The sequence below is a fragment of the Hyperoodon ampullatus genome (genome assembly GCF_949752795.1).
Source record: "Hyperoodon ampullatus genome assembly, chromosome: 8".
In the NCBI taxonomy this organism is placed as follows: Eukaryota; Metazoa; Chordata; class Mammalia; order Artiodactyla; family Ziphiidae; genus Hyperoodon; species Hyperoodon ampullatus.
Genome location: NC_136921.1, coordinates 115,449,180 through 115,464,874, shown reverse-complemented (window position 1 = coordinate 115,464,874; position 15,695 = coordinate 115,449,180). Strand labels below are relative to the sequence as shown.

The 15,695-nt window shown below is 49.5% G+C and overlaps 2 protein-coding genes across 4 annotated transcripts; one reads left to right on the top strand and one right to left on the bottom strand.

Moving 5' to 3' along the window:
* Positions 1-378: 378 nt before the first annotated feature.
* On the bottom strand, positions 379-6,326 carry IMP4 (IMP U3 small nucleolar ribonucleoprotein 4). 2 transcript variants are annotated; one of them, XM_079710105.1, is made up of 10 exons: positions 6,229-6,326; positions 5,975-6,083; positions 4,287-4,370; positions 3,463-3,572; positions 3,251-3,383; positions 3,010-3,164; positions 2,829-2,923; positions 2,637-2,710; positions 2,395-2,556; positions 379-598 (listed from the first exon to the last, which is right to left on the bottom strand). In XM_079710105.1, the coding sequence occupies exons 1-9, from the start codon at positions 6,229-6,231 to the stop codon at positions 2,444-2,446; spliced, it is 876 nt and encodes a 291-aa protein (XP_079566231.1). In that variant the 5' UTR covers positions 6,232-6,326; the 3' UTR covers positions 379-598; positions 2,395-2,443. The 2 variants fall into 2 exon arrangements, 1 of the variants encoding a protein (XP_079566231.1); XR_013811045.1 differs by lacking the exon at positions 2,637-2,710.
* Positions 6,327-7,036: 710 nt separating this feature from the next.
* Positions 7,037-10,421, top strand: VMA22 (vacuolar ATPase assembly factor VMA22; the record flags this gene model as incomplete). 2 transcript variants are annotated; one of them, XM_079709650.1, is made up of 5 exons in its annotated part: positions 7,037-7,123; positions 7,219-7,322; positions 7,410-7,492; positions 8,148-8,279; positions 9,791-10,421. In XM_079709650.1, the coding sequence occupies 5 exons, from the start codon at positions 7,037-7,039 to the stop codon at positions 9,901-9,903; spliced, it is 519 nt and encodes a 172-aa protein (XP_079565776.1). In that variant the 3' UTR covers positions 9,904-10,421. The 2 variants fall into 2 exon arrangements, with proteins under 2 accessions (XP_079565776.1, XP_079565775.1); XM_079709649.1 differs by having other exon boundaries at positions 7,037-7,147.
* Positions 10,422-15,695: the final 5,274 nt, after the last annotated feature.

Below are 15,695 nucleotides of genomic sequence, written 5' to 3'. Positions count from 1 at the left end.
ACTCTGGAAACTCCACAAGACAAACCAATTTCCTAACTGAATAAATTACAAAGAAAAAAAATTAAAAAGAGAATTCTATAGGATAAAAGAGACTTAGAACTTATACACAGATGCTCATAGCAGCATTATCAAAATAGCCCAAAAGTGAAAAACAAACCAAATTTCATAAACTGACGGATAAATAAGGTACACACACGCAATAGAACACTGTTTAGCAATACAAAAAGGAATGAAGTACTGACACATGCTACGACATGGATAAATTTTGAGAACAATGCTAACTAACACCACATATCGTATGATTCCGTTCCGTTACCAAGTTGAAGCTCATACTGCTCGCCGCACTACAGGCCAATAATCGAGAGACGAGTTGTTGGGACAAGGCATAAGACTTTATTCAGGAAGCCAGCAAACCGAGAAGATGCTGGGCTCGTGCCCCAAAGAACCATCTTGCCTGAGTTAGAATTCAGGCTCCTTTTATACTAGGAGGGGAGGAAATAAAGTCCAACACTTCCTGGTTCCCATCAGCCTCTGGAGAGGATGTGTTAATTTCTTCCTCCCTGCAGTCATTTACAGGTGGACCTGGTCAGGATGTTTCCTGTGAGTTAAACAAAGGTATTTTAGCTCATTACCTGGGAAGCAGGGTTCCCAGAGATGAGCCATTATGTATAACTCAAGCTTACAGGCAACATCCCTTTAGTGATTAGCTTGTAATAGAATACAAAAGGTTCTTCCCTATCACAGTTCCTATGGAATGTCCAGAATAGGCAAGTCTACAGAAACCAAAAGTAGATTAGTGGCTACAAGGGGCTGGGGGCTGAGAGTTGGGAGATGGTTGGAGAGGAATGGGAAGTGACAGCTAAAGAGTATGGAGTTTCTTTTAGGAGGGACAAAAATGCTCTAAAATTAGACTGTGGTGATGGTTGTACAACCCTGTGAATATGATAAAAAAATATTTAATTGTACACTTTAAACAGGTGAACTGTGTGGGACACGTGCATTATATCTCAATAAAGCTGTTTTAAAAAAGACAAGAGACTTGTCAATCATTTGCAATGAATGGACCTAAGTTGGATCCTAGTGCAAACAAACATAACGTAATCAGGGAAACTGAACATTAACGTGAAGAATTCGGAATAATTGTTGATTTTTTAGGTGCGACAGTGGTATTGTTATTCCTGTTGAGTCTTATCTTTCAGAGATACGTGGAAATATTTATGGATGAAATGATATGGTGTCTGGGATTTGCTTCAAAATAAACGAATGGAGTGGATAAAGGGAGTGGGTGGGGCTATGAAGGAAACCAGACTGGTCAACATTGAGATGGGCTCATGGACTCACTGTACAGTCCTCTCAGCTCTTATGTTTGGAATTCTCCACAATTAAAAGACTTAAAACAATCAATCAACATAGAGGTGAACAACTGTTTCTATAAAGAGCTAACAGGTCCCAGAGAATACACATACACTAATAATCAATGAGTATTTGAAGATGCATAACCTCTGTCATAATTAAAGAAATGCTAATTCAACTGAGGACCCATTTTGCACCTAGAGCTCGGGCAAGATGCAAAGTCTGACAGTTCACAGTGCCTACAAGGACACAGGAAACACTCAGATCTGATGACAGTGGCTGGGAGAGACAGCCTCCTGGAGCACAATTCTGCAGCATCTATAATCATTTTCAAGACACAATTCCACTTGCAGTACTTTACTCATCAGATATACTCGCATAAATATGCACAGAGGTATGTTCAATGTTCTTGAAGCAATGTTTGTGGTAGTAAAAATAGGAAACAACTTGAGTGTGCGACCATCAAAGAGTGGTGAATCCACACATACCAGACATCCTAGATAACCTAGAAATATCCTCGGTAATCCAGGGAGAGCCTAAGGAGACCCTTAAAGGGAAAGATGGTCATTATAAAGCTTTCCACTGCTGGTGAGTCCAAGTGCACTGGGTTCTCTGAGGAACTTTAATCACACTCAAAGGAGGCCACAATGAAGTGAATAAATGGTTTGCCTCTTGTTTATTTTCTGTCTGTCTCTGGCTGAGAGCTGGCCCCAGCGCCAAGCCCTGCTCTAAGTGAGACTTCCATGCTCACATTATTATCTCCACTCCCAGATGATGAAGTCACAGGGCCCCGACTCCTGAGTGACAGAAAGCAGCGCCAAATCTCCCAGGGTAGCACCACACCCACTGTGGCCCAGGGGCAAGCCAGCACATCAGGCCTGCCTTGTCCTAGACACGACGTCACCACCAGGCCTGAGAATGTCCCAGAGCTATCAGGTCCCCAGCTGAGGAGACCCCACATCCTTCACGCTCAGCCTGACAGCCCTGTCCTGGCCACTCAGAGGCTAGCAGGGTGCTGTGGCAAACAGACTTTATTCTGACCTCTCCCCAGCTCCCGGGTCCAGGTCCACATCCTGACTGGGGAGTGGGCTCACTCAGCACTCAGGAAGACCCTCTTGTGCGCGGTGTTGGTGTAGGGGTGCCAGCGCCACTCCACATCTGCTGTGGCCTCCTGTTCCAGCGTGCCCAGACGGATCATGTACACTGGCAAAGGGGGATGAGATGTGGTCACTCACACAGCCAGCACGCCCCCCACCAGATGTGGGATAAAGCCCCAGACTCACACTTCAGCTCAAAGCGAGGCCCAGCCTCGGTCAGCTCCACGTCGCGGTGGCTGGTCTTCTTGTACACGTGGTGCCTGGGGCAGGGGGGCAGGGCAGGAGTGAGGGGAGGCAGGGAGCAGCTTCGGGGTCGACAGCAAAGAGCACAGGGACACAAAGGTCAGGACACCGCTCGGGCCCAGCCCACTGACCCACCGGAAGGAGATGTAGTCGTCCTGGTTGGCGAAGGTGATGACCCGGCGGCTGTCATCTCTGGGCACAGGGAACAGGTAGCGGAGTATGTCAGACACCTGGGGCAGAAGGCAGAAACGTGGCGAATGCCCAGCCTGCCTGGCACCCCAGGCCCCCAGCCCTCACCCCACGGCCTCAGACTCACCCGCTTCCCCAGGCGGGAGGAGAAGCCATGCATAATCAGGTGAGGCTTGGCCTCCGACGCAGTGCCCAGGTCGGGGACGTCATGCCGCATGACCACGTTGCACAGCGTGAAGTACGCGGTTGGGCCAAAGGGCAGGTGGCTGACAATGAGCCCCACTGGCAGGGCCAGGTAAGCCGTCAGAGACCCTTTGCTCCCGGCCGGCCATCAGGGCAGCAGCCTGCCCCCCTCCCTTCAGCCTTACCAGGTGTGCCTCGATGCTCGTGGACGACCAGCAGGTCAGTGACCCCGTTGGCTTTGCAGGCTCGCACCAGCGCCCCTACCTCGTGCCGGCCACGGTTCATGCGCTGGGCGCCTGGGAACACCAGCTTCAGCTCCTGCGTGTGAACTCCCTCTGGTTAGGACTGGGGCTCCTGGGGCCGGAGCATCTCCCACTAACTCCCCATCTACTGGTACCTTTGCAAACATCTTGAGGCGGGAACTGGGATCTCGGGAAGTAGTGATCATGACCTTGGGATCCTCAACCCCTGCCCATCGATACTCATCATCCACGTGGCTGGTCACACCTGTTCGGAGCGTGAGGCGCAAGAACGTGACGTTGTCTAGAGAAGTGAAATGCTACCCTGGGGCGGCCACATCCACCTACAACAGCACTGATGACACCTTCAAGGATGGAAAGGCTCTCTACCTGCTCTGGGCCAACAGGGTGGCCCCCAGCCACACTGGCTACAAACAGAAGTGTGACCAAGGAACTGAATCTTTATATTTGATTGAATTTTAGTTCATTAAAGCTGTAGTAATCACATGGAGCCAGTAGCTACCATGTTAGCCCCAGTCCAGATTCTGTTAAGGCCAAAGGTATCGGGCTCCATTCCCTCATAACAAATATTTATAATGTTTGTGATTCCTTTCCTATTTGTTGAATAATGCAGTGAATGAGACATCTGAGTGCCAATGAAGTGCTGGTAGCTGAGGACACAGCAGTGAACAAAATGGACACTCTTCGGCCCCAGCAGAGCCCACCGTCCTAGTAAGGGGGACAATCAACAGACAAAGCAAAGCAGAAAGTGGGGTAATACTGTGTCATGTAAATGGAATTGGGAGCACTCAGGGAGAGGTCCCCTGAGGTGTCATCTGTACGGAGCCACGAGGGCACCTGGGGGACAGTTTCAGGAGTGGGAGCTGCACAACCTTTCTTCAAGGTGTCTGAGGAATGACATGGAAGCCAGTGGGCTCAACAGCAGGGAGTGAGGCTGGCCCACAGGGTCAGGGAAGGTCACCTTCACCGCCGGCATCGTCAAACTCCAGGGAACCCTGTAAGGCCAGAGCCTCCTTGCGTAACTCGGTGGGAATCAGGCGGTTCTCTGCAGAGGGAAGACAGAGGGGCTAGTGAGACACCTGCGTGGAGCCTTCAGTTTATACAACACTGAACAAACTTGATGGAAAAATACCCCTTTTACTCCATTCCGAGCAGAGAGGTGATACGTAACTGGGGGAGAGGGATGCAACTATTTTTGGCTACAGGCCACCCTGCTAACAGTGGTTATAGGAGATTTCATTTACTATGGTTCCTGAGTTTCAAGACTTGAAGGGTTTCTAAAATACTTAATCACAAGTATACACTCCCTTCGTAGTTAGAAAAAAACTAACAATTAATTTTTAAAGAATAAATGGAAACTGCTCTTTCTATACAAAGGTGGACCAGAAACCCTCCGACAATAAAATCATTAATCGTGATGCTCTGGGTCAGAGGTTTCCTCTGTGAACTAACGCTGGACTTGGCAGAGGGGCTAGGCTGTGGGCATGCCCACTTTGGAGCACGCCCTCGAACCCAGCAGGTCCCTCCAACATGCCCTGGACAAACTCTTGCACATGGAAGAGAATGTTCACAGCAGCAGGCCTGCCCCAAACTAAAAATAAGCTCAACAGCACCCACAGGGAAATGGATGAAGACCCTGTGGAATGTTAACCTGCAGGAGCCCCACCCACACTCAATGGATCTTAGAAACAACACTGAACCAAAACAGAAAGCTGCAAAAGAATGCACGCAACCTAATACTACCTTTACAACTAAAAATCGGCCAATGTGATTTAAGAATACAAACAAGCATGATAATCCTCAAAAAGAACAGCAAGGAAATGGTTCATTTTTAATCAGTATTCAATACTGTGTTCCTCTAAGTTGAGGGAAATATTTCTGAATTTAAATATATTGATCATTTTTCATTTCTTAACATGGGCAGATAGGTCACAGGTGTTTAACTTTATGCTTGACATAAGTATTACATACACATACCTCATATACTTTATATGTCTAAAACCTAAGAAAATCAAAGTGAATCTAAAATAGAGCTATGGAGTTGATGTACTATCAGATAGGAAACAGAGCTCCACCAACATGAGAACCAACAAAATATGGATAAATACGGCATTTCCAATCAGGCATGTGTGACAGGCTCTTCATTAGTACGGCAAATGGAAAGCGGGGAAAATAGTGCAAAGTTAAATTCCTAATTTACAACGCAAATAAAATTAAGTTCTACACGAGTTAACAGTTTTAAAATACAAGGGACTCATAACAGCACTAAAAGACAATAAGATATTCTTGTTACCTTGTAGTGAAAAAAGTAGCAAGAATAAAAACGACAGAGGAGAAATACATACAGGACCCCGTGAAATGTTTAAATTTGGGAAGACCTAGACACTGTAAATAAAATCACTACGCAAGTTGTAAAATCTGGATACTGCAGCGTAAATGACAAGTAATTCACACCATCATGAAAGCGACATTTGCAACCCATCAGGAAGATCCATCAGGAAAGAAAAATGACCAGTAAATACTTGAAAAGATACTAACACAAGTAAATGCTAATTAAAAGCGTTTGACACCACTGGCCTTTTTCCCGTTGGGTTTTAACAGGAAAGCCCAAGGGTCTTTACAGGGACTGGGGGGCGGGGACAGACGTACCCTCGAGCGCACGCCGAACCTTGTCCTTCCTCTCCTGGGCCGTTCGCCGAGCCTCCTCACAGGCCTTGCGATACAGGTACTCGCGGCGAAGGCGGGCCTCGCGGCGCAGCTGGGAAACAGCAGATCCGCTCAGACAAACCTTTTTCGCCGCGCAAGATCGGGCCCGGGAAACACCCGCCCCGAGCCCACGGGCCACATCCCCAGCCTCCGCGAGCCCCCGACCTCCAAAACAGGAGCTTAACCATCCCTCCTACCATCCTGGGCGCAACTTCCACGTGAGTCCAGGAGTTCTCTGCTGGCGCCGCCGGTACCACGCAGTCGTCGCTTCCGCCCTCAACCGAGAAGGCCGCTAGAGGCCTCACTAGATCCTGCTGCTGCCGAGAATGCCCAAAGTTAAAATGGCTGGGAGTCGCAAGGCGATTGGCCAGCCCGAAGCTGGAGCAACCACTAGGCGGGGTGGGGTGGGGTGGGGGTGGTTCAAGGTGCTGTCACGTGGCTTAGAACGGCCGTTAATAAAGGCGTCGGCCGTGGTTTCACTACCTACCGTGCGGAGCGGGATGCTCAATTAGAAGATGACGAACAGCTAAAATAATCATAGTTGTAGGCTCGAAATAGTGCAGCAACTGTAAAAGCTGCACAGCGATTGACCGGATGATCGCCTAGCGGCCGGTTCTAGAACTGAATTTAAAGCCGCTCCTCCCTTAAAATGGTTTCCGAACAGCTATGCCTCCTTCCATCGCCACTGCGACAGCCGTACTTTAAAAAACGGCCGATTCCAAAAGCGATTCGGAGACACCCACAGGTCTCGCCGACTGTCCGGGTGGCTGGTGCCCTGCCGGTGCTCGCGTGACGAGGCGCTAATCACCTCCCCGGGCCGCTGCTCTGAGGGTGCTTATGCTGAAAGGAACTAAGCGAATCGCCTCCACCCAGTGGGCGTCTTGGCCCAAGGCTGGGAACGCCCCCTCGGGGGACGGACCTCGCGCGCCTACTGGCTGTCCTTCTGGCACGGCGGACGCTGATTGGGTGACCTGGGGAGCTGGCTACTGACTGTGTGCGGAGCCCATGGCGGCGCGGAATCCGCGAGCCGAGCTGGACTCCCTTATCCTGCAGCTGCTCGGGGACCTGGAGGAACTGGAGGCGAAGCGGGCGGCGCTGAACGCCCGGGTGGAGGAGGTGGGAGCCTGGGGCGGGCGGGCCGGCACGCGAAGGTTACTGAGTTTCACCGCTCTTCTCTCTCTTCCCAGGGCTGGCTCTCGCTCTCCAAAGCTCGCTACGCCATGGGTGCGAAGTCGGTAGGACCTCTGCAGTATGCCTCCCGCATGGAGCCCCAGGTCCGCGTCTGCACCAGGTGAGGTCCCTTTCACGCTGCAGCGGGTGGGCAGGCAGGGGCCAGGTCGGGGCCGCCAAAGGTCCAGCCTCCCTTCTCGTTCTTTAGCGAGGCCCAGGACGAACCCCAGAAGTTCTGGATGGTGAGAGCCGGCACCCAGACTCCAGAGGAGGTGGGACCCCGCGAGGCAGGTGAGTCCCCCCGCCCCTTCTTCCCGTAGGGCCCCTTCCGATGTCAAAGACAAAATGCACGGGACAACAGAGGAGATGATTTTATTTAAGCTGTTGCGATAGAGACAGCACCCCAGATCTGAAGATCAGAATGTAGAATATCTCAGCAGAGTGGTTTTTTGCCTTAGACTTTTACAGGGAGAGAGAGAAAGTTATAGGTGAGGTCCTTTACAGTTGGGATTGTTTTGCAATCAGAGGAAGTCTCAGCTGCTCAGAAGATATTTATTTGTGTCTAGCCAGTTTCAGCGGGACAAGCTTCTAATCTCAGTTAATCATTCGTGAGACAAAGAACGGGGAGTTGAAGGGTCTGTCTGGCCTTTCAGCATGTTCAGGCGAAATGGGAAAAGTCAGTATGTGGCTTTTTCACGGGTAAACAAGGGGGGTCATTTGCTGGTTTTATGATGGTCAAGAGAAAGAGTGGACGGATTCACATGAACCACAAGGGGAAGGGTGGTTCTTTGTAGTAAGCTGTTTTCCAGAACGTAAAAGGTTGAGAGGACTTTCCAACTGTCGGTATTTTCTAGGATCATGAGCTCAAATGAAGTTTAACATTGTGTCACTGAGAAAACAAGGGCCCGGTAACAAGCCCCCCAACCTCCAGCCTTTCTTTTTACAGTTCTGCGCAGGCGCAAGGGTCTCACGAGGACCCCGGAGCCAGACCCCTCCCCAGCTCCCCAGGACCCTCTGAACTGGTTTGGAATCCTGGTTCCTCACAGTCTACGGCAAGCTCAAGCCAGCTTCCGGGAGGGTGAGTGGACCCTCTATCTACAGGGAGCACTTGAGCACTAATGCCAGGGCTGGGATTAGTCTGCAAAGGGCTTTGCAGGTTTTCTCCATTGCATACTTTTGTTGCACACCTTCTGTTTTTTCAAAAAGCATTTATTCGCTGTTGGCAGAGTTCCAGGTTCATATTAGGTGCTGGCAGTAAACAAAAGGGACAGACAGCTTCATGGGATGTTAATTCTATTGAGGGCAGAGAAACAACATGCAAACAAATAAGTAGGCCCTAAATATAATACCAGGTAATGAGACTTGCTATGAAAAAATAAGGTAGAGTATGGAGTGGGCTGGGGAAGTTGTTTTTTGAATGGTATCCTGGAAAGGCCTCTGAAGAGATGAAGGAGAGAGCTTTGGTGATCTGGGGGAACAGTGTTCTAGGTGCGGGGACCAGCCAAGGCAGAGCTCTGAGTCAAGGTTGTATCTGGAATGGCAGAGAGGAGGCCAGTGGTCTAGTGGAGGATGAGGTAAGTGGTGGAAAGCTGCACGTTTTTTCAAGTAAAAGCCACAGGATTTGCTGACAGATCCACTGGGCAGTAAAGGAAGGAGCGGAGTGAAGGATGAGCCCGCAGTTTCTAGCCAGAATGCCTGAAAGGGTGGATGCCCTCACCTGGAGTGGGAGGGCTGCGGAGCAGCAACAGCCGAGGGGAAGTCAGGAGCGGTGTGGGGTGTGTTCCTGGGACTGTGTGGTGGAGATTCTGATCAGATGGTTGGCCACATGCATCTGGAGTTTGGAAGAGGACTGGGCTGGAGAGAGAGATTTGGCAGCCCACTGCATAACACTGGTTTTAAATTCCCAAGTTGCTAACACAGACACAGCATTAAAGTTGAAATGAGATGAGGTCAGCAGAGGTCCTGGGAATGTGGACAGGAAGTAAGGGAAAAAAGAAGGGAAGAAACCAGTCGAGGAGACATCGAAGCAGCAGTGAGGCAGGAGCAACACCAAGAGGGTAAGATGTGCCCCGGAGGGAGGTGATCAGGTGTGTGGCCAGCTCTGCTGCCAGGCAGTTAGACTGAAGACAGGACTGGCCAGTGGACTGGGTGGTGTGGAGGGCTTGACAGCAGCTGTTCCAGGAGAAGCATCAGGTGAAAGCAACGTAGAGGTGGATCCAGAGTGGGGACCGATCTTGGGGGCAGAGAAAACAGGTAGAAGGAGAGAGGACAAGAGCAGTGAGGGGCTGTGATAATGGAGAAAAGAAGGAAGGAAATAAGGGCATGAGACTATATTATGGTCTGTGAATTTTTAGTTCCTGGTGGGTGATATATGGGGTCAAGGAAGTATTCTGAGGAGGTGACATTTTAGCAACGACCTAAAGGACATGAGGGTATGGGTCCAGGGAGGTTCTCGAGGAGCCAATGCAAGGCTATACCTGGAATGTTTTAGGAAGAGTGTGAAGGCCAGAGAGGCCTGGGGATGGCCAGAGCCCCCTGAGTCATTTGTCACCACAGATACCATGGTGACAGTCTCTCCTCTTCCTCTAGGTCTGCAGCTGGCTGCAGACATGGCCAGCCTTCAGATCCGCATCAACTGGGGTCGAAGCCAGCTCCAGGGGCTGCAGGAGAAACTCAAGCAGCTGGAGCCCGGGGCTCCCTGACCTGCCACCACAGAAGCAAGGCAGCGAGCACAGCTGTTCTTCGATGTGGCTGCATTATCTCAGGCCTTCTTCCTTCACAGATTGCCCCCCACCCCAGCTATTCCTCCCTCCTTAATACTTCTCTGGTCTGCATGTTTCCAACTTTGTTAGGTGGGGACGTTTGAAGGGACAAAGTGAGTAATGTTGAAAGCCTCTACTCTGAAACCACTTCTAGACTTCTGTTGTCTCAGGACATATTCATGTGGGACAGGCACAGACCTGTTAGGTTAGTTCATATCACTGAACAACTGTAACAACCTGATGCATAAATCAGCTGTGGTTTTTCATTAAAGGATGAAATATTGCACAGCTACTGGCATGGAAGGAAAAGAAGTAGGTGCTTCGGTTTCTCTAGATCCTTAAAGGTGATTTTGATGGAGGAAAAAACCATACACAGCTAACAGATCAGGGTAGAATGATTCCTCATCGATAAAACACACACACACCCCAGTAAATGGGCAGCGCTTGGCAGGTTTTAAGCCAGAAAGTAAAAAGGATCGGACCTAGATTTTCAAGGGAAATCTTTCAAGAGACCATTCAGGTTTTTAAAAACTTGCCTTTATCTTTCCAAGAGTGAGTCTTTTAATTGGTTGAAGGGCCAGGAACTCTGTGTCAATTCATATTCCTACTGGCCTGTTGATATCTTTAGCAGTTTCTAGGAGCTAATTGTTATGTTTGGTGGATGTTAGTTTTTTGTTCATAATATGAGATGTAAATTTTTTTCCCAGTTTGTCTTTAATTTTGCTTATCGTGGTTTAAAAAAAAAACGAACTTTTTATTATAAAATAAAACACATTACATTAAACTGCACAGACCAAATGAATAGCTCAAAGAGCAAGGTGAAAGCTATCATGAGCATCTCTCAGCTGTGTTTTGTTTTTTTTTTTTTGCGGTATGCGGGCCTCTCACTGTTGGGGCCTCTCCCGTTGCGGAGCCCAGGCTCGGGACGCGCAGGCTCAGTGGCCATGTCGCTCCGCGGCATGTGGGATCTGCCCGGATCGGGGCACGAACCCGTGTCCCCTGCATCGGCAGGCGGACGTTCAACCACTGCGCCATCCGGGAAGCCCAGCTCTTGTGTTTTTAAGTCAGTTTTCTTAGTACAGTTGAATTTATCAATCAGCTATTTTATGACTTCTTGCTTTGGGATTGTAGTTGATGTGACGGTGAGGGAATTCGCCCGTGTTTTCCTCAAGAACTTTTGTGTTTTCAAGTGAGGTACAGGGTGAGTCCTGCACTCAGCTTCCTCTTTTCTACCACAGATCCACATACAGGGGACCACCCTTATCGCTGATTTGTGATGCCACCTTTTTCTTTCCATTAATCCCAATGTTGTATACCCGTACCATGTTCCGGCGGTTCCATTCTGTTTCATTGATCTTAATGTCAGACACAGGAACCACTCTGTTTTAATTCTTGAGCCTTTAATACATACTTTAACCGCAGTAGCGCACATTTTCTGGTTGGAGGGAATTTTTTTTTTTTTTTTTTTTTTTTTTTGGCCGGGCCGGGGCGGGGCTGGGCGGGGGACTACGTTGAGCTTGAGTCGTCTGTGAAAAAGCCTAATCGAAGCACTGAAAAGCAAACGCTGTGGCCTGAAGGAAAAAGGGCATCCCTCCACCCACACAAAAGGTTAAATTTCAGACCAAAACCTGTTACCAACAAAGTGCCAACCTGTGAGATCTTCAAGCTAAAATGAAAGATAACACCCCGTTTTTGCTTTTCGAGGAAAAGACTTTCACGGGGAACCTGGTACTGGGGCGGGGGGAGAAGGGGTGTCTTTTGTTTTAGATGTCAGTTGACATCGAAGGACAAGCAATAGCCTTCCTTTATTTACTGTTGAAGTTGGGGTTCAGTGGCGGCGCGGGCAGGGTCCCAGCGGGTGTGCTAGTGCGGACGGTGACTACGACTAGCACCCAGCCACCCTCGCTTCGGTTCTTGGAAACACTTCCGGGAGGAGGAGTTCCCGCCCCTGGGAGGGGCCCGGATGTGCCGGGCGGCGGTGCGTAGGCGGGCGGGTCCGTGAAGCCCGGGCTCGCGCAGCCGCAGTCAGCACAGATTTCTACCAGCCGGAGCAAGGCTTGAGGTGCGCAGACGTGGTGTGGTGGTGCTGACGACAAGGTGACGCAAATAATATATGTTGCATCGAGGAGGTTAGGCTTCCGTCAGTTCCCATATGGTCTAGCGGTTAGGATTCCTGGTTTTCACCCAGGCGGCCCGGGTTCGACTCCCGGTATGGGAACGTTGAGTTCTTTTTTTCTTACTCTTTCAACTTGCCACAGTTTGGCTTTTTTCCACTAGCACACCTCACGTCAAATTAAATGTCTCTATCCATTTAAACCTGGAGAAATTGAGGCCCGGGAAGCTCTGGGCCCCATCTGTCAGCGTATTAATCGGAAGTGTCGATTTTCATCACGTCATTGACTAGTTGTTCTACCAGTGAGTTACATGCGTTACCATATCCACTACAGGTGTGAGTAATAGTAGTAGTTACAGGTTAAAAGTTTACTCCAGTATGTGAGTATTAGACCACCGCCGTGAAGGGCGCCCCGGGCCCGGCCCCTCCCTCGCGGGCGGCGCCGCCGCAGCCTGGCTCCCGGGCCTGCGGGGAGGGTGGGGCCGCCGCTGCGGAGCTGAGTCCGCGGAGGGGCGAGCGGCCGGCTGCGGAGGGGACCGGAGCGTTCCGCGACGGTTTCAGCTCTCTTTGGCCCGGCGGCCGCTGCGTTTGCCCTGTGGTCCAGTGGTTAGGGGTCCTGGGTTCTCACGGGGGCAACGCGGGCTTGCGGCCCGCGCCCGCACGCCACGCCCCCCGCACCCCAGCCCGGGCACACTTCCCTTCGAAAGGCGAGCCAAAGCCACAAACATGAGTCAGGAAACGCCTTCCTCCGTTTTCCATCCCTTTACCCTGTCGGATCCGTTAATCCAGGGAGCTAACGCGCAGGCCCGAGGCCCTGTCCCCAGGAGCGCACCACCACACGCGTGTATTCATTGACACTTCTGCGCGGGGGGCAGGGATTATCTCTATAATCATGTTAATTTTAAGCGTGGAAGTTACAGTAGGTTACAGTGGCTTCTGATCTGGCATGCAGAGAGCTTGGAAGCCATTCCTGTCCTCACAATAAGGAAAAAGCTGAGAAAACTACAGTTTAGCCACCCGTCTTAGATCATGAGGAAATTGAGGTCGCGGGGCCAACCGCTGCCTCGAAAACTGGAGAGAAGAGTGGGGACAGAGAGCCAGGCCTCAGCAGGCTCAGAAACGGCTGCCAGAGTCAGCAACTTGTAGGAAAACTGGAGGCTCACTGAGCGTCACACTTGTGGGTCTGACTCCAGGAGCCCTACCGGGTGCTCCGGGTCAGGACTGGAGAAAAAGCCCCCGGTGCTTCTGGCAAGGGCAGGGGGAAAGGAACCGTTGGGAAACGAACCAGCGCAGCCTGTCCTCCTTAACAAAGGCCCATCCTCAGGGAAACTGTTAGCAGAGCGTACCCAACCTGGGGGAAGGGAGATACCGAACTCCAGCCCTCTCTCGCTGTAAAGGGAGGAACAGAAGCTCAGAAACACTTGTGAAGGTCACAGCCCAGGGGCAGATGCTCAGTAAAAGACTAAGCTCTAACCATAGGATTCTAGACACTTCCCCTCCGCCCAGGCCTTACCACCACATAACTAAAGCTCCTGCGTTACAATAATAGGGGACTATAGCCGAAGGAACTGCTAGGCTCAGAATCTGTGTAAGAGGTCTAATGGGAAAGCCAAAGACAACACAAGACACAAAAATAAGAACACTGGAGGAAATTATAGCCTCTGACACCTACAACTAGAGCGAACAATAAATACAGCCTGGTTCCTAGCCAGAAAAATACAAAAGCTCACACTAAAAGCCTATTTACCTCAGTTCTTTCTACCCGATACATCATGTGTAGCTCTTAACAAAAATGTAAAAGACAGATGATAAAACAGGGACCGTTTCTATGCCCTTGAGCCCCTGAAATTATTCAGACTAGCCAATCCTGAGTCCCGTCGCCCTGCCTCTGCTTCTTGGCTTCCCCTTGGTCATTCTCTGTGTCCCGTGTCTCCACGTGCGTCCCTACTACCCTCTCTTGGGAGTGTGGAGCACAATAAACTATGTTTTCAGTGGCAATTGTCTCCTGATCTGTTGGCCTTGCCATACCTAAGTAATGATAATAAAACCTTGAAACAATGGGTCCAGCAAGCAGAATGGTTTGATCTCAGACCGAATGACTGATCTTGACTTTCTAACAGGTCTTCCAGATGGCAGCAGCAGGCACGCTGCTGGCTGGCATGTTGTTGCTGTAGCCAAAGCTGCTTTTTGTTGCCTCTACCAGATGTCGCTGTGAATCCCGTTCATAAATTTTGGAACTTGTAAACAAAGTCCTCCCCTAGTTCCTATCTGAGTCAAGGTGTCAAGTGTCCAGGACAGAGTACCTGGGGGTAGTTCAAATTCATTGGCTACTTGTGACAGTTGAAAGGCTCCTCCAAGGGGTAACTCTTTCCAAGTGCCATGGGATGGATCTGAGCAGCCCACTGGGCAACACTGAGAAGTGGCGGGGCCATCAGAGTCATAATATTCTGTAACAGAGTTGGTTTCTTTGGCTTATTCCACATGATGGCGAGGGTACTCTGAGACTACTGTGTCTCAAGCCATTCATGGGGTCAAGGTGAGGGCATCTCAGCTACGATGACACCCCCAAGTGTTGCCCAGTGGAGTATGTGCTCTTCCAGAATTTGAAATGAAATCTTTAAAAAAAATTTTTATTGTGATAAGATATACTTCATAAAATTTACCATCATAACCATTTTTTCTCTTTTAAAAAAGTTATTGAAATATAGTTGATTTAAAATGTTGTGTTAGTTTCTGGTGTACAGTAAAGTGATTCAGTTATACATATATATATAAATATTTTTAAATATTTATTTATATTTTCTTTGGCCGTGTGAGGTTTTAGTTGCGGCACGCGGGATCTTCGTTGCGGCGTGCAGGATCTTTAGCTGCGGCATGCTAACTCTTAGTTGCGGCAGGTGGGATCTAGTTCCCTGATTAGGGATTGACCCTGGGCCCCCTGCATTGGTAGTGCAGAGTCTCAGCCATTGGACCACCAGGGAAGTCCCTAGTTATACATATATTATAATAGTTTGCATCTGCTAATGCCAAACTCCCAATCCATCCCTCCCCCACCCCCCTTCCGCTTGGCAAACATACGTCTGTTCTGAGTCTATTTCTGTTTTGTAGACAAGTTCATTTATGTCATATTTTAGATTCCACATATAAGTGATATCACAGGGTATTTGTCTTTCTCTTTCTGACTTATTTCACTTAGTATGATAATCTCTGGGTCCATCCATGTTGCTGCAAATGGCCTTATTTCGTTCATTTTTATGGCTGGGTAGTATCCATTGTGTGTGTGTGGAGGGGGGGCCACATCTTCTTTATCCATTCATCTGTCAATGGGCGTTTAGGTTGTTTCCATGTCTTGGCTATTGTAAATAGTGTTGCTATGAACATAGTGGTGCATGTATCTTTTCAAATTAGAGTTTGGACTTGTCCAGATATATGCCCAGGAGTGGGATTGCTGGATCACATGGTAACTCTATTTTTAGTTTTTTGAGGAACCTCCATACTGTTTTCCATAGGGGCTGCACCACTTTACATTCTCACCAACGGTGCAGGAGGGTTCACTTTTCTCCAACACCCTCTCCAGCATTTGTTATTTGTAGACTTTTTAATGATGGCCATGCTGACC

Excerpts from the sequence above, each read along its gene's own strand:
- IMP4 (XM_079710105.1), bottom strand. Across the intron at positions 2,711-2,828 it reads GACGACTACATCTCCTTCCG|GCACCACGTGTACAAGAAGA; the intron begins GTGGGTCAGTGG and ends CCCCTGCCCCAG. Across the intron at positions 2,557-2,636 it reads GCCTCGCTTTGAGCTGAAGT|TGTACATGATCCGTCTGGGC; the intron begins GTGAGTCTGGGG and ends CCCCTTTGCCAG.